This window comes from Heptranchias perlo, chromosome 22 (genome assembly GCF_035084215.1).
Source record: "Heptranchias perlo isolate sHepPer1 chromosome 22, sHepPer1.hap1, whole genome shotgun sequence".
In the NCBI taxonomy this organism is placed as follows: domain Eukaryota; kingdom Metazoa; phylum Chordata; class Chondrichthyes; order Hexanchiformes; family Hexanchidae; genus Heptranchias; species Heptranchias perlo.
This window is the reverse complement of record NC_090346.1, coordinates 29,370,508-29,395,891: the sequence shown is the minus strand read 5'-3', so window position 1 is coordinate 29,395,891 and position 25,384 is coordinate 29,370,508. Positions and strand designations below refer to the sequence as shown.

Sequence of the window (25,384 nt, the reverse complement as noted above, 5' to 3'; positions counted from 1 at the left end):
TAACCAGTGGGATACAATGGTGGGTGCCCACATGCAATATTATAGCTTTGCACAGCTCCAAAGGGGATGCTGAAAGTATTAATTGCAAGATACAAGGGGAATCAGTCCCATTTGTTGATTAATGGTGGATGCCAAGTTTAACCTGGACACAATCCTTTGGGACGAAGGCCACTTTGACTTTTCTCAACTTTTATCAATGGCAGAAAAGTCCCAATATAGGTTAAACTTGTAGTTTATAATACATGTGTCGAAACAGTTCTCTCATAGTTCAGAACTTGCAGGCATGTAATTGAAGAGTTTCCTATGTCTCACATATGAAATAGAGGAGCAAGCTGCAAGGTGGATTTCTGTCAAAAAGGACAATGATTGCAGGAAGAGAGGTCTGTGGTTTGTCTTTGAGCATTATCAAAGGGGAGACAAGTCTGCTACGCATCATTGGACTTGGATGTCTCAAGCATCCAGGTGGCTGGCATATTGCAAATGGTCCTGCATAGGTCCTTCCATACAGCTAACCATGACTATATTAACTTTGGTAGGACAATAGAGCTTTTTCAATTACAGTATTCCACAGTTGTCATGACCTCGTCGAGTCGCTGGATGCGCCTGAAGTTTCACTTCGATGCATTTAAGAGGCTGGATAAGTATATGAGGGAGAAAGGAATAGAAGGATATGATGATAAGGTTAGATGAAGTAGGGTGGCAGGAGGCTCGTGTGGAGCATAAACACTGGCATAGACCAGTTGGGCTGAATGGCCTGTTTCTGTGCTGTAAATTCAATGTGATACTCTGCAGTCTGCTGTGCAAGAACACAAATATACTGGTAATGAAACAAAGGTCAACTTTTAAACTACGAGAATGCAAGATGGGTGTTACTGAGTTGTTGGAGTATTCCCTAATATGGCTCAGTTCTATTTGTATTCCTCTTGGAAATGGTGGTCAGCCATGTTACTTATTGTCATACTGCTGTTCTGGTCTCAGTTGTTGATAGAGCATTGGAAATTTAGGCCAGAGATTTATCTTCAGGTGTTCTCCTTTTAAAGTACTAACAGGCTCTCTGTTCCTTCTCAGTTGAGGCTTTTGCTACGGAAGCTTCAGGGTGCCATTTTTAGCTGTGGACTTGTACCAACCATAAACTTGGTTGAGGTTTCCCAAAGTCCTTTCATGTAGGATAAGTACAATAAGCAGAGAAAGAGATGCGGGTAAAAATCGCTCGGAGAAGTGAACCAACAGCGCTCGCCACTCCATGGATTTATACTAACCCACAAACTTTTCTTCGGCCACTTCCTTGAATAGGAAGCGGAGAAGAGTCCAGCATCAGTTCAAGTGAAGCTAGGACCCTGGGAGAAGCGAGAGGAGTGATCTCTCCCCTCGACCAATCAGATCGCAGCATTTTTGACAGCTGCATTCACTGTCTCTGCAGGCTTGGAGCGTTAAACCAGGATGTGAAAGGTACAAAATTTGTAATCAATGTAAAAACAGTTATAGACAGCAAAAAAAAGGGTAAGAAATAATTGAATTAAATAAAAGAGACAGAAGGGAAAAGTAAAAAAAAATTTAAAAACTTTTTTTTAATGACCAAAAACTATTAAAATAAGGAGTAATGGGACTGCACATTTTTTAAAATTAAATTTTAGTTGTTTGGCAGTCATTAAGACTTACCATGCTGTTAAAACTTAGTTTAGACCTGTACTTTTAAGCGTACCTGTTTGGTGGTGTAATTAGTTACTTTCCAGCTGGGCAGATAAGCCAGTTTGCACTTTTACAATGATTTCGCTGATTGCAGCAGCGATATACCTTTAATTCAAAGCTGTCAAATCGCTAGCGAACCAGTAGGAGCAAGTTCCGGATTTCCACGTTTCACTGCGTATGTGCGAACATCGGAACTAGCTACCCTATTTTGTCACTAACAGAGAGCGCTGTTGAGCTCTCCATTATTTCGGGAGCGATTTCTGCTCCATGGTATTCATCCCATCAGTCTGAACTGGATTCAAACCAGGTGCCAGAAGTAAAAAAGTAAATCAATGTGCCAACAATTTTCTCCAATAAAATACTTAAGAAAGAACTTGTATTTATATAGCGATTTTCACATCCTCAGGATGTCCCAAATTATTTCACAATCAATGAAGTACTTTTGAAGTGCAGTCACTGTTGTTGGGAAATGCAGCATCCAATTTGCGCACAACAAGTCCCACATAAAGCAATTAGATAAATGACCAATCAGATAAATGTTATGATGGTTGAGGATTAAACGTTGGCCAGGACACCGGGAGAACTCCCCTGCTTTTCTTCGAATAGTGCTATGAGATCGTTTACATGTAGCCAAGAGAGTAGACCTCGGTTTAATGTCTCATCCAAAAGACGGCACCTCTGACAGTGCACACTCCCTCAGCACTGCATTGAATTTTCAGCTGAGATTATGTGCTCAAGTCTCTGGAGTAAGGCTTGAACCTACAGCCTTCTGACTCAGAGTCCAGAGCACTAACAATAACTCCAATTTTTTCATTTTATTTTTAGGATGTGGGCAACACTGGCAAGGCAGCATTTATTGTCCATTCCTAGTTCAGTACATTAAGAGTCAATCACATAGTGTATTCAAGTATAGGCCAGTCTGGGTTGGGGTGGCAGGGTCCCTTTCCTGAATGCATCAGTTGGGTTACTATGACAATGTGATAGCTTTCAATATCTTTTTTTGTGGTTCTAGCCCACAGATTAAACTTCCCAACTTGCTAGGATTGGATTTCAACTCATCACCTCTGGGTTGCTTATCAAACTTCCTTCACATTTCAGGATTTTTGATCATATTTTCTTCACAGAAAGGATTTTGGGATTGAATAGGTTTTGTTATGTGTTTTAAAACAAAGTGAATTCAGCACATTGTTGGAAGCCACATGGGCCAATTTGTGGAATATCATAGATCAAAGTCTATTTAAACTGATACAATGATGGTTAGTGGTCTTCTCCAAGATCCATTAATCAGGATGGTCCCCATTTGTTTTGAGAACAGCAGGGGATGTTTTCTTTAAGCCCCCCCCCCACCCCGAAGGAGGGATGAGAGGTAATGGTTTCATTACCTCTGCACCCGAGGGCACATGCGAAAGACAAAATATTCAGTTCAGATCAAATGGGGTCCTATTATTACAACCCAGGGTTACCTACTGGCAAATCATTAATGGGGATGAACTGAGCAGCACAGCCCCCACTCCCCCCTTACTGGCTGGAAACAAGGGAGAAAAGGAAAAGAGACACATGGGAAGTGAGGTTTTAAAGAAGAAACTGCAGGGTGCAGGAATCTAAAAGGCAGTTATAAGTAGTATGAAAGAAAAGTAGAGCCTAAAACAAAAAAGTCATTCCCCAAAATGGTTTATTATTTTTTGAGAAGAGAAGTGGAATTTGCTTTGACTGTTAATTTGCATGTTTGCGGTCTGTGCATCCAGCTTCATCTCACCAAGTGTTTTAGTCAACCGTTGGAAAGATTGGAGAACTGCACCTGAGGGCACATGCGAAATACAAAATATTCAGTTCAGATCAAATGGGGTCCTATTATTACAACCCAGGGTTACACTATCTTGTAATTAGATATTGGGCAGAATGGGCACACTCCTAAACATAAGGTGCTCAGACCACTTATGGGAGTGACCAGCATCTTTGTACCCGAGACAATATCTAAGGCAGATCCCAAACATGTAACATACTTACAGTAATGCTTTTTATGTCAACACATGCCAAGATTTATGACGGAACTTGCCTGCATAAACATTACTGACAGGAAAACCCTATCTAAATATGTATATAAGCATTACACCCTCACAGATTGTTGATGGGCCAATTGAATGTCTCAAAATATTTTTTTCATGCTAAATGCAGCATAAAAGAGATAAATCCAAACACATTTGACCCATAAGATTAACCTGTAAAATGCTTGAGTGGAAAACATAAGATGGTTAAATCATATAAGCGACATTAGACTGAGATACAAAAAGGCATAATGAGAGAAATTAAAAATATTTATGAGACAGAGAATGGGTGAATAGCACAGGAGGTGAGGGTAAGGCAGGTAGGAACAGAAGCATGACAAACTGGTAAAGCGGAGCAGGCTGTCTGAAATAAAACGTCAACATTTCAATCTCCAGTTTCTTTCAAAGTTTTTGGGGAAAAAAAACAAAGAAACTTTCAAATCCTCACAAGATGAGGAGACACATCCTTCTACTCTTCTGTTGATGTAGTTTGGATGCTGAAAAACCCCGCAAACTGCACATGTATTTTTTTCATGCTAAATGCAGCATAAAAGAGATAAATCCAAACACATTTGACCCATAAGATTAACCTGTAAAATGCTTGAGTAGAATACACAGATGTGGTTGAAAGCTCTCTTTTGAGGTAAAAATATCCAGTCAAAGCTAAGGGGTTTGAAAGAGGCAGGGCAGATAACTCAACACAAAAACAGCTGCAGATCTGCAAGATTTGTTGAACACTGGAAGTCTTCAATAGCTTGAAAGATCCATATAGGCCAGAGCAAAAAAATGCTGGGACGTCCTGGCAGGGGCAGTACGAGTCATTTACACTTTTGCGCTGGTTCTGTTGCCTTTGGCATCAGGATGTCCCAAATTATTTCACAACCAATGAAGTACTTTTGAAGTGCAGTCACTGTTGTTGGGAAATGCAGCATCCAATTTGCGCACAAGTCCCACATAAAGCAATTAGATAAATGACCAATTAGATAAATGTTGTGATGGTTGAGGTGGTGGTTCTTAAGGTGGTTCACTGCACGCTAAATGCAGTATAAAAGAGATAAATCCAAACACATTTCACCCAGGATATTTCTGCTTGTTCATTATTCCCATCTCAACAATGGAGGCGTTAGAACTGGCAATTTTAGGCTCTGGTCCCACTTGGGGAAAGGATTGGGTGCACCTAGGGGAGGTGTTAGGCCTCAAAGCATTACAGTCTGGGACCACTGGTAGGAGGTCCCAGGATCTGGGTTGGTGGGGGTGGGTGGTCCTGGCAGGCAGGAATACTGGGGATGAGTCTAAGGGTCTCAGAGAATGGGGATAGGGGTCTAAAGGTCCAGGAGCATTGAGGGGGGAAAAGAAATAACTGCTACCATTAGGACTCTGTGTTCAGCAGCATTTTTGAAGGGAGAATGTCCGGGTGCATTGAGGGAAGAAGTTGCAGGAGGACATAGGTTGTCAGCCTTCTTGCATCCTTCCCAGAAGTTTTAAACTGAGCTAGGAATCATCTCAAAGTTGTTTAAAGCACTTAGTGCACTTATACTGTTTTTGCTAGCTGGGAAATTTAAAGGATCCGTCCACTTAAAAGATAAGTGGTTAGATACAAGGATAAAAAATGACTGTAATTTTTCCTCTGTATATTTCAGCCTTTCTAAAAGTTCTTTGGGCCACTAACAACATGGAGGCAGGAAATCAACTGTTGGCAAGTGATGGCGTGGCATTGCACTTAAACTCTCTTTTTGTTAGCTAATGAAGCAGAGGTGCAGCTGCAGGAAGCAGGTGTGAGGACAGTTGCCCTGTTTGGAACTCCAGACCTTCATCAGAGAACAGCAGTGCAGTGCAGGTGGGAAAAAAAGTTGAGAAAGGACATGACATTGAAGAAATTACAGTCATTTTTTATCCTTGTATCTAACCACTTATCTTTTAAGTGGCTGCCACTATAGTACAAGTTGGCTACAGGCGGTATAGATCTGCAAATGACTCAGTATTGACCGTTTTTAGCCAGTTCCTGATGACTGTTGCCAGGTAAGTGTGCCAGGGTCACAGTTCATAGCATAATGGCAGGTTGTAGGCAGTCCGTTTCTGGTGCTTGCTGATCTATCATTCTGTACCGTTTTAACCCTGAAATGCTGTATCAGGGGCACATCCAAACCAAACCCCATTATTAATTTTACATTCCCTTGCTGCCCACCACGGGACCCTGCAGTTTGCAGCTAGATACCTTGTGGCTTCCCGAGCTCCCATGAAAGTTGGCATATCAAGAACTTTTCGTGAGCCCTTTGTAAGAATAGTGCCCTGTAAAATTACCCGAAGAGTTGGCTTCGAGATTGGTAAGGGAAATACCCTGAAAACTTCCTGAGGATGCCCATACAATATGGAGTTCAGCTATTGAAATTGAGTGCTGGAAAATGAATAGTTAATACAGGCCTCTGAACACTTAATTACAGGCTTTTAAGCAATTAAGTTGTAAAGTCACTATCCCTGGCTCAGGTTCAAGGGAGAAGCACTTAGTAAGTCGTAACAGGTCACAATCCCTCATATTGTGTGGGTCCCATCGTTAATAATAAGGCTGTAAGGTCGGGGGGGTTTGTAAAAGTGGAGGCGACCAGACATGCTTCAGTGCTGACTTGTTGGGGAAGATTGACACAAAAAGGGGCAGACCCTTCAGACACATGGTTCACTCAGAAGCAGAGATTTTCTTTGTCTTTGGTAGAAGTAGCACTCTTTCTTAGTCTCTCTGTGCTAACCAGAAGATGACTTTCATTTCCTCTATTCTTTCGTAAGAACTTTTACCTAGGAGGTATAGAGGTATCCTTACCAGTACAAGATGCCTTTAAGGAGTGTCAAAGGTTAGAAGTTAAATTGTGGCTACACTAATCCATTACAGGCAGCGATAAGAGTGTCATTTAATTGTGAGTGGTCTGAGATTGAGAAAGTTGAGAGGGAAGCCAGCTCAGATATTGTCACTCGTGCATAACGTTGGCTTAATCAGAACTGAAGATCAAAGTGAAACAGATAACTCTGCCATGAAGGGGTTCATTGACTCAACAATCCAGAAGCCAATTTCTGCATCCCAGGGAATAAAGAAGATTAGCCCAACCATGCAGCTCGTGAATTACAGTAATATATTGAATTGCCTGTGTGACCTTTGGTATTCATTTTGTTGAGTAACTGTCCATTAATGATTTGCTACTCAATTGCTAGATTACTCTGATTACATTTATTCATGTCTATTAAACGTTTATGTTCCCAACTTTAACTTTAAAGTGTGACTTGTAACCAGTAGTGTTTTGTGCATGACTTGTGGTTTGGCTTCTTCTTTGATGATTTGGCAAGAAAGGCGGCATTCACTCACTCAGCAGCTCAAGGGTCACCTAATCGAGGGTTAGTAAATTAAATTTATTTCGATCCGAACTGGTTAATGTAAGATGATTCGGCAAGTTGAGTAGGAACATAGGAACAGAAGCAGACCATCCAGCCCCTTGAGCCTGTTCCACCATTCAATGGGATGAAGGCTGATCTGTATCCTAACTCGGCCTTGGCTCCATATCCCTTAATACTCTTGGCTAGCAAATATCTATCGATATCAGATTTAAAATTATTAATTCAGCTAGCATCTACTGCTTTTTGTGGGAGAGAGTTCCACACCTCTACCACCCTTTGCATGAAGAAGTGTTTCCTAACTTCTCTCCTGAATGGCCTAGCTCTGATTTTAAGGTTACGTCCCCTTGACCTAGACTCCCCCACCAGCAGAAAAAGTTTCTCCCTATCTATCCTATCAACTCCTTTCAAAATCTTAAAAACCTCAATCAAATCACCCCTTAACCTTCTATATTCTAGGGAATACAATTATAGTTTATGCAATCTCTCACCCTAATCTAATCCTTGGAGTCTTGGTAACATTCGGGTGAATCTGTGCTGCACTCCTTCCAAGGCTAATATATCCTTTCTAAGGTGCAGTGCCCAGAACTGTACACAGTACTCCAGATGTGATCTAACCAGGGCTTTGCATTGTTGCAACAAAACTTCCTCCCCTTTATATTCTAGTCCTCTGGTTGTAAAGGCCAATATTGCATTAGCCTTTTTGATTATTTTTTGTACCTACTACATTTTAGTGATCTGTGTACATGGATCCCTAAATCTCTTTGGACCGCCACTGTTCCTAGCTTTTCACCATTTAAAAAATATTGGATCTGTCCCTTTTTTGGTCCAAAATGGATGACCTCACACTTACTTGTGTTGAAATCCATCTGCCACAGTTTAGCCCACTTAATCTATCAACGTCTCTTTGTAATGTTTTGCTCCCGTCTACACTACTTACTAAGCCACCAATCTCTGTGTCATCGGCAAACTTGGATATATGGCTATCTATTGTGTTATTTAAGTCATTAATAAATATAGTGAATTGTTGAGGCCCCAGCACTCGTGGGACACCATGAGTCATTTCCTTCCAATTTCAGTACATACTCATTATTCCTACCCTCTGTCTTCTACCGCTGAACCAATCTCCTAACCAGGTCAATAATCTGCCTTCAATTCCATGAGCTTTAATTTTAGCTTACAGTCTCTTATGAGATGCATGCTTACCATAATAAGTAAAAATAGCCCCTAAAAATATATTAATAAAATTTTCAGGAATGTTGAAAAACCTGCAATAAAAACATAGTACTAAAAATAAATGGCAAACATTACAACAAAAAACCCTACAAAGCCTATTCCCAATTACAATGGAGCACAAAGAGGGATTGCCTTAGTGTGATCTTTTTAATTGCACTATTTACAGGCCCCTTCTGTGCCTGTTTAACTGATCATAACATTTCTATTTACATGCGACAGAATAAGCCAGAAGAAAGATGAAACCCGAAGATTTAGAAACAAAGGACAATCACAGATGACTCACTGAAAGCTAAACCTTAATTCCATTCATATGAGGGAGATTTTTTAAAAACAGAAATACATACAAATATTGCCTGCATGAAGGCAAGACTAAATATTCAATCCTAAACTGAAAGTTACATCATACTAAATTGAATACAGCCACTATTGTTCTGTGTTGTTGAGATACATAAGAATGAACCAGATAGAGATCTGGTAGTTAAGCAATTGATGACAAGTTTGTTAGCAATACGTACATTTAGATCCAGGATGCACAGGCATATTCTATTGTTCTTGTAGATCTGGAAGCTGACAAGGAGTTGTAGGTCATATATGGCAAATAGGACTTCCAATTATATAAATCCTCCTAATCTATATGCCAGGAGAAAGGGGAACAAGTGGATAGGTAGTTCCTATTCAATACTGTGAGACAATGTTACAACATGTAAATGACAAACCACGTGGAGCTTATCATGGCAAAGGAACCACCAAAGTGACTATCAAACAGAATGTTGCTTCAAGATGCAGATACCCAAGTCAAAAAATGTTCTATTTGTTGCAAATTTCAGCCCACCTCAGCTAGATCCATCACAAGAGAGGAACATAAGAATTAGGAGTACGAGTAGGCCATATGGCCCCTCGAGCCCGCTCCGCCATTCAATAAGATCATGGCTGATCTTCGACCTCAACTTGACTTTCCTGCCCGATCCCCATATCCCTTGATTTCCCTAGACCCCAAAAATCTTTTTATCTCAGCCTTGAATATACTCAACGACTCAGTATCCACAGCCCTCTGGGGTAGAGAATTCCAAAGCTTCACAACCCTCTGAGTGAAGAAATTCCTCCTCATCTTAGTCTTAAATAGCCAACCCCTTAACCTGAGACTATGTCCCCTAGTTCTAGACTCCCCAGTCAGGGAAAACAATTTCTCAGCATTTACCCTGTCAAGCCCCCTCAGAATCTTATGTTTCTATGAGATCACCTCTCATTCTTCTAAACTCCAGAGAACATAGGAGGAAGTTAACATACTGCTTGTCAGATATTTAAATATCTGCCAGAGTAAGTACCTCCTCATGATCACCTGCTTATTCACAAAATGGATTGAATATTTGGCTGTTGCCAGGGACTTCATAGAAATCATTGCAATTTTACCGATTAATCGTGTACTTAGGAGATGGGGATTGCTGTTGAGAGTAGAAATTGTTGATGTCTTAGTTGTGATCTTCCAAAACTCTCTTGATTGGAAAACTGCAAAGACAGTCCATTATTTAAGAAGGGTACAAGAGATAAACTAGGAAATGATAGGCCTATTAGTCTAACGCAGTTGTGGGAGTTACTAGAATCTGTTATTAGGGACAGAGTGACTGAGCATTTGGACAAATATGAGGTGCTCAGAGAGAGCCAGCATGGATTTGTAATGGGTAAGTCATGGCTAACAAACCTAGTTGAATATTTTGAGGAGATAACAAACGTGGTAGATAAGGGAGTGACTATGGATATTATTTATATGGGCTTCCAGGAGGCATTCGACAAAGTTTCATATAAGAGACTGTTAACAAAAATGAGACCTTAAGGAATTAGAGGCAACCTATTGGCTTGACTAGGAAATTGGTTAGGAGGTAAGAGACAGAGAGTAGGGATAATGGGTATGTACTCAAATTGGCAGAATGTGACTAGTGGTGTCCCCCAGGGATCTGTACTGGGGCTTCAGCGTTTCACTATATTTATAAATGACTTGGATGAAGGAATAGAGAGCCGCATATCTAAGTTTGCTGATGACACTAAGTTAGGTGGCACAGTAAACAGTGTAGATGGAAGCAGAAAGTTGCAAAGGGATATTGCCAGATTAAGTGAGTGGGCAAAACTGTGGCAGATGGAGTTCAGTGTGGGGAAATGTGAGGTCATCCACTTTGGATCTAAGAAAGATAGATCATAGTATTTTCTAAATGGCGAGAAGCTATGAACTGTGGATGAGCAGAGAGATTTAAGGATCCAAGTATAGAAATTATTAAAAGCTATTGGACAGGTACAAAAAATAATTTAAAGACTAATGGAATGTTGGCCTTCATCGCAAGAGGGCTGCAATACAACGGGGTGGAAGTTATGTTATGGCTGTACAGAGCTCTGGTTAGATCTGGAGTACTGTACTCAGTTCTGGGCATCGAACCTAAGGAAGGATATATTGGGTGCACCGCAGATTCACCAGAATTTTACCGGGGCTAAAAGGGTTAAATTATGAGGACTGGTTGCAAAGACTAGGCTCCTATTCCCTTGAGTATAGAAGATTAAGGGGTGATCTAATTGAGGTGTTTAAGGCATGCTAAATGGATCATCAATCGAGGCCATTGAGCTAAGAAACAAAAAATGGGCAGTCACACTACTAGGAGTGTACTATAGACCCCCGAATAGCGAAAGGGAGATAGAAGAACAAATATGTCGGCAAATTTCTGAGTGCAAAAATAAGAAGGCAATAATAGTAGGGGACTTCAACTACCCTAACATCAACTGGGATTCAAACAGTGTGAGGGCCCAAAATTCTTGATCGGTGTCCAGGAGAACTTTTTTAGCCAGTATGTGACAAGCCCAACAAGAGGGGATGCCATTCTAGATTTAGTCCTGGGAAATGAAGATGGGCAAGTGACAGTGGGTGACCATATTGGGGATAGTGACCACAATTCAGTTAGTTTTAGCATTATTATGGAAAAGGACAGAGTTAAATCAGGAGTAAACATTTTAAAATGGGGGAAGGCAAATTTTACAGAACTAAGAGGTGATTTGGCAGAAGTGGACTGGACACAACTACTTGAGGAGAAATCAAAGGCAAGCCAGTGGGAGGCACTAAAAAGTGAAATTCTACGGGTACAATGCAGACACGTCCCCTCAAAGAAAAAGGGTGGCACACCAAATTTAGAGCCCCTGGTTGTCTAGAAGTATATGGGGCAAGATAAAGCAGAAAAAGAAAGCTTATGACTGTCACAGAAAACTAAATACTGCAGAAAGCCTAGAGGAGTATAGAAAGTACAGGGAAGATGTAAAAAAGGAAATAAGGAAAGCAAAGAGAGAGCATGAAAAAATATTAGCTAGTAAGATTAAAGAAAACCCAAAGATGTTTTATCAGTACATTAAGAACATGAGGATAGCTAAGGAAAAGGTGGGACCTATCAGGGATGATAAGGGTAACTTGTATGTAGAAGCAGAGGATGAGGGTAGGGTTTTAAATGAATATTTTGTCTCTGTATTCACAAAGGAAAGGGATGATCTGGATGTAGTAGTTAAAGAGGAGAGGTGTGAAATATTGGATAAGGTAAACATAACGAGAGAGGAAGTACTAGAGGGACTGGAATTCCTGAAAGTTGATAAGTCACCAGGGCCGGATGGATTGTTTCCTATGCTATTGAAGAAAGCCAGGGAGGAAATAGCGGATGTTCTGAGGATCATTTTCCAATCCTCACTAGGTACAGGGAAGGTACCGGAGGACTGGAAGACTGCAAATGTAGTACCATTGTTTAAAAAAGGTACGAGGGAAAGGCCGAACAATTATAGTCCGGTCAGTCTTATCTAGGTGGTGGGCAAACTATTAGAATCAATACTGAGAGATAGGATAAACTGTCACTTGGAAAGGCATGGTTTAATCAGGGATAGTCAGCATGGATTTGTTCAGGGAAGGTCATGCTTTACAAATCTGATTGAATTCTTTGAGGAAGTGACAAGGAGGATTGATGAGGGTAGTGCAGTGGATGTTGTCTACATGGATTTTAGTAAGGCATTTGACAAGTCCCACATGGCAGACTGGTCAGAAAGGTAAAAGCCCATGGGATACAGGGAAATATGGCAAATTGGATCCAAAATTGGCTCAGTAACAGGAAACAAAGGGTAAAAGTCGATGGATGTCTTTGTGAATGGAAATGCATTTCCAGTGGTGTGCCACAGGGCTCAGTGTTGGGTCCCTTGCTGTTTGTGGTACATATTAATGATTTGGACTTGAATGTAGGGGGCATTATTGGCAAATTTGCAGACGACACAAAAATTGGCCGTGTAGTTGATAGTGAAGAGGATAGCTGTAGACTCCAAGAAGATATCAATGGGTTGGTGGAGTGGGTGGAAAAGTGGCAAATGGAGTTCAACCCGGAGAAGTGTGAGGTAATACACTTAGGGAGGGCAAACAGTAAAAGGGAATACACAGTAAACAGGAATATGTTGAGAGAGGTAGAGGAAGTGAGGGACCTTGGAGTGAATGTGCACAGGTCCCTGAAGATGGCAGTACAGGTAGATAAGGTTGTGAAGAAGGTATACGGAATGCTCTCCGTTATTAGCCGAGGTATAGAATACAAAAGCAGGGATGTAATGATGGAACTGTATAAAACGCTGGTAAGGCCACAGTTGGAGTATTGTGTGCAGTTCTGGTCACCACATTACAGGAAGGACGTAATTGCTCTGGAGAGAGTGCAGAGAAGATTTACAAGAATGTTGCCAGGGCTTGAAAATTGCAGCCACGAGGAGAGATTGGATAGGCTGGGGTTGTTTTCCTTGGAGCAGAGGAGGCTGAGGGGTGACTTGATTGAGGTGTACAAAATTATGAGGGGCCCAGATAGAGTAGACAGGAAGTATCTGTTTCCCCTAGCGGAGAGTTCAAGAGCTCGAGGACATAGATTTAAGCTGATTGGTGGAAGGATTAGCGGGGACGTGAGGAAAAACTTTTTTACCCAGAGGGTGGTGGATGTATGGAATTCACTGCCCGAATTGGTGGTAGAGGCAGGGACCCTCAACTCTTTTAAAAAGTACCTGGACCTGCATCTAAAATGCTGTGAGCTGCAGGGCTACGGACCGGGTGCTGAAAGGTGGGATTAGAATGGGCACCCGGTTGTTCTTCGAGCCGGTGTGGAGACGATGGGCCGAATGGCCCCTTCTGTGCTGTATCTTTTCTATGGTTCTAAGACGATTAAAGGATTTGATAGGGTAGATAGAGAGAAACTATTTGTTCTGGTGGGAGAGTCCAGAACAAGAGGGCATAACCTTAAAATTAGAGGTTGTTCAGGGGTGATGTCAGAAAGCACTTCTTCACACAAAGGGTAGTGGAAATCTGGAACTCTCTTGCCCAAAAAGCTGTTGAGGCTAGGTGAATTGAAAATTTCATAACGGAGATGGGTTTTTGTTAGGCAAGGGTATTAAGGGTTATGGAACCAAAGCAAGTAGATCAGCCAAGATCTAATTGAATGGCGGAACAGGCCTACTCTTGTTCCTATATTCCTATGTTTCAATAGAGGTACCAATTTTATTACAGAATTAATTTGGAGAATATGGGACTCTCTGGGAGTGAAAATAAAGTTACAATTAACTCATCACCCCCAATCCTCTCAAAAACAAATGTTGGTAAGCATGTTGAAGAAATATATATCCTGCAAAGGAAAACAGTGGTATGTTAAATTGTTGATGGCTATTAGGTCTACTTTCAAGAAGCTCACAGGAGTAGCACAATTCAAACTGATGATTGGTAGACAAATGGTCTTACCCATACATCTCTTGTACAGTAATGCACAAGTATAAATTGACTAACAAGGTCACAGGACTCCAATACTCGTAGTTACAGTAACATCATGGAGAAGTCTTGGTCTTTGCAAAAAAAACCTAGGAGAAGAAGCTGCAGGTAGAAACAATAACTATGATAGAAAATTCTATCAAAAAGAGCACCAGGCGGGAATCAAGTGTTTTACTTTATTCACAGTTTCAACACTAAAAGGGCAAAAAACTTCTATCCTAGCTAGAAAGGATCATGTGTAATTGTGAGCAAAATAGCACACATGGTCTACCAGATCAAATACCAGTGATCTGTAATAAAAAGTGGTTCAAATGATATGCGATAATTAATTGAGGCTTTCCTGTGCTGAGGACAAAAGGAAACTGTAAAGTTGTTGTGAAATCAGGGAGACAATCAATTAAAATGTTATGTCATCAAAGCTAATTGTGCTCTCTCATGTTTACATAATTGAGCGTTCCGTTATCCACTGTGAACCAATCCTGGCATCGGGACTCAGCAAGGTTAGAAGCCATGAGATGAGACTTTTCTGAGGGGACAAATCAAAATCATTTATATTTAGTCCTACTATTCATTACATGCTGTATTAGGATGATATTAGTGCCATTGAAGTTGATTGACATTTATTCATATATTATCAGTAACTTTGACATTCCAATTGATATGTAAAGAATTTGATTTGTTGTGCATTTTATATTATTGTACTCCACTGTATGTGATTTTATCAATTAACTGATTTATGTAACTAATAGTTTGCTATATTTATATGCATTTTGAAGCTATACTGATATATGTTCACTATAAATGTAATTGAGAGTAACCTGTACAGTTTAAATCAACAAAATGTTTTGAATATTCTTGCAATGGGGAAATGTATCAAACCCCCAATTAGTCCATTTTTGTGGCATTAGTTGAGCGATAAGTGTCATCCAGGACACCAGAACTCCACTGCTCTAATTCTAATAGTGCCATGGGATCTTTTACATACATCTGAAAGGGCAGACGGGGGCTCAATTTAAGGTTTCATCAGAAAGAAGGCATCTCCGACAATGCTGTGCTGCATTGAAATGTCAGCCCTCTGACTCAGAGGCGAGAGTGCTAACACTGAACCAACCTGCAGTCCAAGGTGAACCAATCAAATCACTAAAAATTCTTTTTGAAAAAAATGTCATCCATTTTTTCCCCAATAACCAAAATTTCTAATGTCCAAAATAAGGTGCGCAATATAAAATAGCACATTTAAAATTTATATATTTCACAATAACTTAACTATAAGGTTGAATTTTATGGTTTTGAGTACCTTCATTCACGTTTTTACTTGAAGGCCTCGGCCTCTCTTAAAAGCTTCGACTTGATATTTTTGCTCAGAACTGTGTTGAACTCAAAACCAGTAGCCTGAATGTGCACAGTATGCATTAGGAGCATTTTGTCAGTCCAACTGAAAAAATGTTTCTCTTTAGTCTGCAACAGTATGTTTGGTTGTTTTACAAAGTAATTTGAAGAAAAGCTAGAAGGCAAATTTCAAAAACATTTATTGAGGTAAAGTTTATATTGAGTGTTTTTTTAAAACTCTGTGCCCGAGTATCAGACAGGATAAAAGAGAAATGGAACAGGCAGAGACCCATTTTAAACATAACAATACTAATTATACACCAGCGGCAGCAAATTCCAGTCTACTATTTATTTTTCTTAATGGAAATGTCAAATTGTGAATTTGTGTAACTGTTGCAGTTTGTGTTTCTGAAAATAATCTAGATGATGAATTTGAGTAGGTTTTCAACTGTACTTTTAAACAATAGCTATTGGCTTCATTTTTTACTTCAGAAAACATATTGAGACAGACATATACACACACTTGTTGTTTATATTTACAACTTGAAAACAAATCATTGTTTCCATTAAACTTGCATATATAGCTACAATGGATGAGTGACACATTGTGGAAAATCATGGAATCCATGTGTGGTATTTAAAAAAAATATATTAAGTTGATAACAAGGCAAACTTTTTTTGTTGTTAGCAGACTTTTATCCAAAAATACATTGGGACTCTTATTTGAGTTTAGTAATATTTTCTGAGGTAAGTGTTTATGATTAACAGCAAGCCAGGCCAATCACAGGGGCTACTAGTTGCAAGCCCTGCCCTATACCACTGACTGAATCGCTGACTGTATTTTGTTGTTTGAAAGTAAAAATCAATTTTTATTAATGTAGCCATATGTTTACTGTTGCAGAGGAAAAGATGCAGAGAGTGGAATCTGTATATTAATTTAAGCAGCTGTGGTATTTACGTAAAGAAAACAGTATTGACTTATTTTCCAGGAACCAATCACAAAGCGCTTATTTAATGGCCCAGAATTTTCTGGCAAAATAACAGCAAGTTAAAGGCACAGCCTTATTGTCATGTAAAAAATCCATCAAATTCTGGCGAGGAAGAGATACGCCATGAGTAGTGTATCGCCACAAATTGCTGCATGATTTGTGCCGCTCCACCTTTAGCTGCAAAAAACGCTGCATGCTCTCAGGAAATTGCTGCTTTTGCGTTGTAAAAATGAATTAAACGCGCCGCAGAAATTTAGGGACACTATTTAACGTTGTAAGGGCCCTGCTAATGGGGTAATATATGTTTCCAATGTCCTTCCACTTTGAAACCAGTTCGTAATTAAATTAATTTGTTCTGCACATGCCACATAAAGCACACAACCAGGATGCAAGTTAAACTGATTTGTTTAACTGATTAAACTGATTTGTTAAATTGATTTGTTGTGGATTCTGGCTGGGAGCAAAGTCGATGCTAAATTCATTTCAGCTAGTCAGGATTTAGAGTTACCCCCCCACCCCACCCAAAGTATAAGGGTCCATTAATTTATAAGTAACCAACAATCACCATGCTGCTTCCACAAATAACACATGAATTAAAAACAATTTAAATCTGAACCCTGGGCAGGAGGCCGTCTTATTCATATGTTTATGCTCTATAGGCAAAAAAACTTAGTACTACACATTTTCCTGCATGTAATTTGGTGATAAACTTCATTTAAATAATCAGACGTCCAAGCTGCTGCTTCAGAGCTTTGCTTACCATTCAAATCCTTAAATTTGTTAAGGAGATAGACTGTTGGTCCCAATGTTAACCAAGGTCCCAGATTTTGACGTCTTTTACATCTTTTCAGTAGGTTTCCCGCACAGCCAGCCAGATTGACAGGCTGTTGGACGGGAAAGCAGCAGGGAGCGGATGCCAGCAGGTAAGTCTGACATTGGGGGTTTGGGGCTGGTCATCGGGGGGAGGGGGGAGGAGTGGGGTCGGTTATTGGGGGGGGGGGGGTCAGAGTCATCGTGAGGGGGTCGGTCATGGGGGGTCGGTATTCATCAGGGGGGGTCGATCATTGGGGGGCGGGGGCAGACATTGGCAAGTGGGGGGTCCGGACATCAGGGTGGGGGAGGGGGTGTCGGCTGATTGTGTGTGTGGGATCGCGGCAGATAAGCTTGTTGGGCCTGGAGGAAACACTCCTGCTCCTCCTGGCACACAAGCAGTGCAATAAAGGTTGATTTGGCCCTTCTTGCCTCCTCTGGGAATCCTGGCTCCCAGGAGTTCACAATAAAAAATCTATTAAAATTGAGGCCCACAGCCTGCTCAAAAGATTTTACTAACCGGCCCACCTCCTGAGAGCAGGTTGGTTGCCCGTCCCTCGACCCGCTTCTGTTAAAACTGGAAATGGGCGGGCTGGAGGCGAGTTGGGGTCGGGTTTTACTTTTTTTTACAATTTTTACCTTCCCACCCGCCCCCAACCCACCCATCCTTGGGGGTTAAAATTACTCCCTTTGTGTTTAGAAGATCCATTGTTTAAAACAATGAGTTGTAACATGGTTCATGGCTTTAGTTTATGTAAAATAAGTCAGATCAATGTAGATTTTTATATCTGTGACTTTTGTGCTGGTTTCATATTATATGGTTGTAATGGGCCGGCCTTAGTACAACTATCTTTGTGGCTGAATAAAAGTAGTTATTTTAACCATGCCCAGCTGACTCCTGTACCTAACTTTGAAAGTTCTATAGAGAGATGTACAGGTATACTAAAAAACTCAGACTACCTTTATGGAAGGCCAAACACCTGGTTTCATAATTAAAAATGAAAGTGCCTTCTTTATTTATGTATCTGTTTATCTATCTGCAGAGCATATTTATTTATTTTATATGTATCAATCAAAAAGCACTTACTTCACTGTCTCTAAGCAGATGTCCTACAAACTTTGTTCCAAATCCTCTCAATGGAGAGGTGCATCTCTCCCACATTTCAGCAATTCCCTTGCTGCAGCATAACATCTGATGCACCATCAGCAATGAACAGAAAACGTGCTGCTATTAAAGAAAAAGCAACTATTGTAGACAAACAATGAAATCTACCAAACATGTAACTACAGTGATTTGATGTCCCATTCACATTAGCGTAATTACTTATATAGAGCAGGGCTACTCTTCTTCTATGATACAAACATTCAAATTAATATAATGCATCAACAAATCTTGAAATTGGCCTGGAAAGCGAACTCGGTCTCAATGGGACCACTATATGGTGAACATGTAAACAGCCCTAAATTATATGGCAAACATGTAAACATCATAAAACTTTATGGCAAATATTTAAACGTCAGTCTTAAAACAAACATATTATATGGTCATTTGTTTATTTGCTGTTTGTGGGGCCTTGCTGTGCACAAGTTGGCTGTGCTTTGTGCCTACATAACAGCTACTGCACTTCAAACGTAATCCATTGGTTGTAAAGGTTGGGACATCCTGAGTATGTGGAAGGTACTCTTTAATTCTTTCAAAATTAATGGTGTGGTAAAAATTTGGGCTCGATGAGTCGAATGGCCTCCTTCTGTGCTGTAACCATTCTATGATTCTATAAACAAAAGTTATATAAAAGGCGAAAATTGGCTTCAGGTGGTCTAATGAAAAAGGGCTGCTGAGTTATACCTCGATAAAGACCATAAAAGAACAGATCACCAGAGCAACTTGCAGAACCTAGCTCCAGACCGGCTGAAGACCTATCTAACTTGGCAACATAAAGACGCTGAAAGAAAGACCTGCTTTTATATAGCACCTTTCACAACCTCAGGACATCCCAAAGCACTTTACAGCCAATTAAGTACTATTGAAGTGTAGTCACTGTTATAATTTAGGAAAGGCGGCAGCCAATTTGTGCACAGCAAGCTCCCACAAACAGAAGTGTGATAATGACCAAATAATCTGTTCTAGTGATCTTGGCTGAGGGATAAATATTGGTCAGGACACCAGGGAGAACTCCCCTGCTCGTCTTCAAAATAGTGCCATGCGATCTTTTATGTCCACCTGAGAGGGCAGACTGGGCCTCAGTTTAAAGTCTCATCCGAAAGATGGCACCTCCGACAGTGCAACGTCCCCTCAGTATTGCACTGCAGTGTCGGTCTAGATTCTGTGCTCAAATCTCTAGAGTGGGACTTGAACCCACAACCTTCAGACTCAGAGGCGAGAGTGCTATCACTGAGCCACGGCTGACACTTTAAAGCAAATGGGAGTGTCAATCAATCCTGGGGTTGTATTCGAAGAAGCTTATTGGTAACAAGCAACCGCCCCAGAAGTCTGGATCAAAAATAAAAGGATTATAAAAACCCGACCATGCGGAGGAAGGGTTCACTACATCAGCGTTTTCTATCTCACTGTTTCTTACAGATTGCATTTGAAATGGACGACCTGACCACGAGAGAAAACCATGTGCAACACCACAACCCGTGTTCATCAAGATATTTAGAGGGCCTCGACAAGCCTGAGCCAACCATGAGTATAAAAAACTTTGGTTGAGGGGTTAGTCTAAGATAGACCTTTGTTTTCCAAAAGGGTATGCATTTGGGGAATCAGAAGGTTTTTTTTATTGTTGTGAAAGCAATTCTAAATCGTGCACAACGGAAGATGTTGTTTAATTCTGATGTCGATTTTTTTTTCTAGTATATAATAAATGATTGTTTTCTTTATTGGGTTAAAGAGCCCATTAAATTAAATATAAAATTAAGCATGTGGGGATAATAAAAGGCATCTCCCCAAATTAAAGAATATTATCACTTTGCGCCTATTGTCCCTATAATTATTTTTTATTCGTTCATGGGATGTGGGCGTCGCTGGCGAGGCCGGCATTTATTGCCCAACCCTAATGCCCTTGAGAAGGTGGTGGTGAGCCGCCTTCTTGAACTGCTGCAGTCCGTGTGGTGAAGGTTCTCCCACAGTGCTGTTCGGAAGGGAGTTCCAGGATTTTGATCCAGCGACGATGAAGGAACGGCGATATATTTCTAAGTTGGGATGGTGTGTGACTTGGAGGGGAACGTGCAGGTGGTGTTGTTCCCATGTTCTTGTCCTTCTAGGTGGTAGGGGTCGCGGGTTTGGGAGGTGCTGTCGAAGAAGCCTTGGCGAATTGCTGCAGTGCATCCTGTGGATGGTACACATTGCAGCCACTGTGCGCCGGTGGTGAAGGGAGTGAATGTTTAGGGTGGCGGATGGGGTGCCAATCAAGCGGGCTGCTTTGTCCTGGATGGTGTCGAGCTTCTTGAGTGTTGTTGGAGCTGCACTCATCCAGGCAAGTGGAGAGTATTCCATCACACTCCTGACTTGTGCCTTGTAGATGGTGGAAAGGCTTTGGGGAGTCGGGAGGTGAATCACTCGGTACGCGGGTACGGTTGCATAGTGCTTATGTTACTGGGCTAGTAATCCAGAGGCCTGGACTAAAATCCAGAGTCATGAGTTCAAATCCCGCCACGGCAGCTGGCGAATTTAAATTCAATTAATTAATTAAATTCAATTAATTAAATAAAAATCTGGAATTAAAATACTCGTATCAGTAATGATGGCCATGAAACTACCGGATTGTCGTAAAAACCCATCTGGTTCACTAATGTCCTTTAGGGAAGGAAGCCTGCCGCCCTTACCCGGTCTGGCCGATATGTGACTCCAGACCCACAGCAATGTGGTTGATTCTTAATTGCCCTCTGAAATGGCCCAGCAAGCCACTCAGTTGTAAAATCTCGCTACGAAAAGTCATAATAAGAATAAAACCGGACGGACCACCCGGCGTCGGACCACGAGGCACCGGACACGACAACGGCAAAACACCAAGCCCAGTCGACCCTGCAAGGTCCTCCTTACCAACATCTGGGGACTTGTGCCAAAATTGGGAGAGCTGTCCCACAGACGAGTCAAGCAACAGCCTGACAAAGCCATACTCACAGAATCATATTTTTTAGCCAACGTCCCAGACTCTTCCATCACCATCCCTGGGTATGTCCTGTCCCACTGGCAGGACAGACCAACCAGAGGTGGCGGTACAGTGATATACAGTCAGGAGGGAATGGCCCTGGGAATCCTCAACATTGACTCTGGACCCCATGAAATCTCATGGCATCAGGTCAAACATGGGAAAGGAAACCTCCTGCTGATTACCACCTACCGTCCTCCCTCAGCTGATGAATCAGTCCTCCTCCATGTTGAACACCACTTGGAGGAAGCACTGAGGGCAGCAAGGGCACAAAATGTACTCTGGGTGGGGGACTTCAATGTCCATCACCAAGAGTGGCTCGGTAGCACCACTACTGACCGAGCTGGCCGAGTCCTGAAGGACATAGCTGCTAGACTGGGCCTGCGGCAGGTGGTGAGCGAACCAACACGAGGGAAAAACTTACTTGACCTCGTCCTCACCAATCTACCTGTCGCAAATGCATCTGTCCATGACAGTATTGGTAGGAGTGACCACCGCACAGTCCTCGTGGAGATGAAATCCCGTCTTCGCACTGAGGACACCATCCAACGTGTTGTGTGGCACTACCACCGTGCTAAATGGGATAGATTCAGAACAGATCTAGCAGCTCAAAACTGGGCATCCATGAGGCGCTGTGGGCCATCAGCAGCAGCAGAATTGTATTCCAGCACAATCTGTAACCTCATGGCCCGGCATATTCCTCACTCTACCATTACCAACAAGCCAGGGGATCAACCCTGGTTCAATGAGGAGTGTAGAAGATCATGCCAGGAGCAGCACCACGCGTACCTAAAAATGAGGTGCCAACCTGGTGAAGTTACAACTCAGGACTACATGCATGCTAAACAGCGGAAGCAACATGCTATAGACAGAGCTAAGCGATTCCACAACCAACGGATCAGATCAAAGCTCTGCAGTCCTGCCACATCCAGTCGTGAATGGTGGTGGACAATTAAACAACTAACGGGAGGAGGAGGCTCTGCAAACATCCCCATTCTCAATGATGGCGGAGACCAGCACGTGAGTGCAAAAGACAAGGCTGAAGCGTTTGCAACCATCTTCAGCCAGAAGTGCCGAGTGGATAATCCATCTCAGCCTCCTCCCGATATCCCCACCATCACGGAAGCCAGTCTTCAGCCAATTCGATTCATTCCACGTGATATCAAGAAACGGCTGAGTGCACTGGATACAGCAAAGGCTATGGGCCCTGACAACATCCCGGCTGTAGTGCTGAAGTCTTGTGCTCCAGAACTAGCTGCGCCTCTAGCCAAGCTGTTCCAGTACAGCTACAACATTGGCATCCACCCGACAATGTGGAAAATTGCCCAGGTATGTCCTGTCCACAAAAAGCAGGACAAATCCAATCCGCCCAATTACCGCCCCATCAGTCTACTCTCAATCATCAGCAAAGTGATGGAAGGTGTTGTCGACAGTGCTATCAAGCGGCACTTACTCACCAATAACCTGCTCACCGATGCTCAGTTTGGGTTCCGCCAGGACCACTCGGCTCCAGACCTCATTACAGCCTTGGTCCAAACATGGACAAAAGAGCTGAATTCCAGAGGTGAGGTGAGAGTGACTGCCCTTGACATCAAGGCATCATTTGACCGAGTGTGGCACCAAGGAGCCCTGGTAAAATTGAAGGCAATGGGAATCAGGGGGAAAACTCTCCAGTGGCTGGAGTCATACCTGGCACAAAGGAAGATGGTAGTGGTTGTTGGAGGCCAATCATCTCAGCCCCAGGGCATTGCTGCAGGAGTTCCTCAGGGCAGTGTCCTAGGCCCAACCATCTTCAGCTGCTTCATCAATGACCTTCCCTCCATCATAAGGTCAGAAATGGGGATGTTCGCTGATGACTGCACAGTGTTCAGTTCCATTCGCAACCCCTCAGATAATGAAGCAGTCCGAGCCTGCATGCAGCAAGACCTGTACAACATCCAGGCTTGGGCTGATAAGTGGCAAGTAACATTCGCGCCAGATAAGTGCCAGGCAATGACCACCTCCCCTTGACATTCAACGGCATTACCATCGCCGAATCCCCCACCATCAACATCCTGGGGGTCACCATTGACCAGAAACTTAACTGGACCAGCCATATAAATACTGTGGCTGCGAGAGCAGGTCAGAGGCTGGGTATTCTGCGGCGAGTGACTCACCTCCTGACTCCCCAAAGCCTTTCCACCATCTACAAGGCACAAGTCAGGAGTGTGATGGAATACTCTCCACTTTCCTGGATGAGTGCAGCTCCAACAACACTCAAGAAGCTCGACACCATCCAAGATAAAGCAGCCCGCTTGATTGGCACCCCATCCACCACCCTAAACATTCACTCCCTTCACCACCGGCGCATTGTGGCTGCAGTGTGCACCATCCACAGGATGCACTGCAGCAACTCGCCAAGGCTTCTTCGACAGCACCTCCCAAACCCGCGACCTCTACCACCTAGAAGGACAAGGGCAGCAGGCGCATGGGAACAACACCACCTGCACGTTCCCCTCCAAGTCACACACCATCCCGACTTGGAAATATATCGCCGTTCCTTCATTGTCGCTGGGTCAAAATCCTGGAACTCCCTTCCTAACAGCACTGTGGGAGAACCGTCACCACACGGACTGCAGCGGTTCAAGAAGGCGGCTCACCACCACCTTCTCGAGGGCAATTAGGGATGGGCAATAAATGCCGGCCTTGCCAGCGACGCCCACATCCCGTGAACGAATAAAAAAAAAAAGAATACCCAGCCTCTGACCTGCTCTTGTATGGCTGGTCCAGTTAAGTTTCTGGTCAATGGTGACCCCCAGGATGTTGATGGTGGGGGATTCGGCGATGGTAATGCCGTTGAATGTCAAGGGGAGTTGGTTAGACTCTCTCTTATTGGTGATGGTCATTGCCTGGCACGAATGTTACTTGCCACTTATGAGCCCAAGCCTGGATGTCGTCCAGGTCTTGCTGCATGCGGGCTCGGACTGCTTCATTATCTGAGGGGTTGCGAATGGAACTGAACACTGTGCAATCATCAGCGAACATCCCCATTTCTGACCTTATGATGGAGGGAAGGTCATTGATGAAGCAGCTGAAGATGGTTGGGCCTAGGACACTGCCTTGAGGAACTCCTGCAACAATGTCCTGGGGCTGAGATGATTGGCCACCAACAACCACTACCATCTTCATTTGTGCGAGGTGTGACTCCAGCCCCTGGAGAGTTTTCCCCCTGATTCCCATTGACTTCAATTTTACCAGGGCTCCTTGGTGCCACACTCGGTCAAATGATGCCTTGATGTCAAGGGCAGTCACTCTCACCTCACCTCTGGAATTCAGCTCTTTTGTCCATGTTTGGACCAAGGCTGTAATGAGGTCTGGAGCCGAGTGGTCCTGGCGGAACCCAAACTGAGCATCGGTGGGCAGGTTATTGGTGAGTCAGTGCCGCTTGATAGCACTGTTGACGACACCTTCCATCACTTTGCTGATGATTGAGAGTAGACTGATGGGGCGGTAATTGGGCGAATTGGATTTGTCCTGCTTTTTGTGGACAGGACATACCTGGGCAATTTTCCACATTGTTGGGTAGATGCCAGTGTTGTAGCTGTACTGGAACAGCTTGGCTAGAAGCGCAGCTAGTTCTGGAGCACAAGTCTTCAGCACTACAGCCGGGATGTTGTCGGGGCCCATAGCCTTTGCTATATCCAGTGCACTCAGCCGTTTCTCGATATCACGTGGAGTGAATTGAATTGGCTGAAGACTGGCTTCTGTGATGGTGGGGATATCGGGAGGTGGCCGAGATGGATCATCCACTCGGTACATCTGGCTGAAGATGGTTGCAAACGCTTCAGCATTGTCTTTTGCACTCATGTGCTGGACTCCGCTATCGTTCAGGATGGGGATGTATACAGAGCCTCCTCCTCCCGTTAGTTGTTTAATTGTCCACCACCATTCACGACTGGATGTGGCAGGACTGCAGAGCTTTGATCT

At 42.7% G+C, this 25,384-nt stretch overlaps 1 protein-coding gene across 6 annotated transcripts in view; it reads right to left on the bottom strand.

Moving 5' to 3' along the window:
- Window positions 1-3,389: 3,389 nt before the first annotated feature.
- Window positions 3,390-25,384, bottom strand: part of mettl22 (methyltransferase 22, Kin17 lysine) — a 120,017-nt gene continuing 98,022 nt past the window's right edge. For 4 of the 6 annotated variants that reach the window (XR_010966836.1, XR_010966835.1, XR_010966834.1 and 1 more), the window contains exons 11-13: window positions 18,355-18,495; window positions 8,861-8,975; window positions 3,398-3,487 (exon numbers count right to left, since the gene is read on the bottom strand). Coding sequence is in view for 2 of the 6 variants with exons in the window: in XM_068003168.1 (XP_067859269.1) it covers window positions 8,931-8,975; window positions 18,355-18,495 (186 nt within the window). In the remaining 4 variants the exon portion in view is untranslated. Of the gene's footprint in view, window positions 3,488-8,562; window positions 8,976-18,354; window positions 18,496-25,384 lie in introns of those variants that run through there. The other 2 variants (XM_068003169.1, XM_068003168.1) reach the window with 2 other exon arrangements.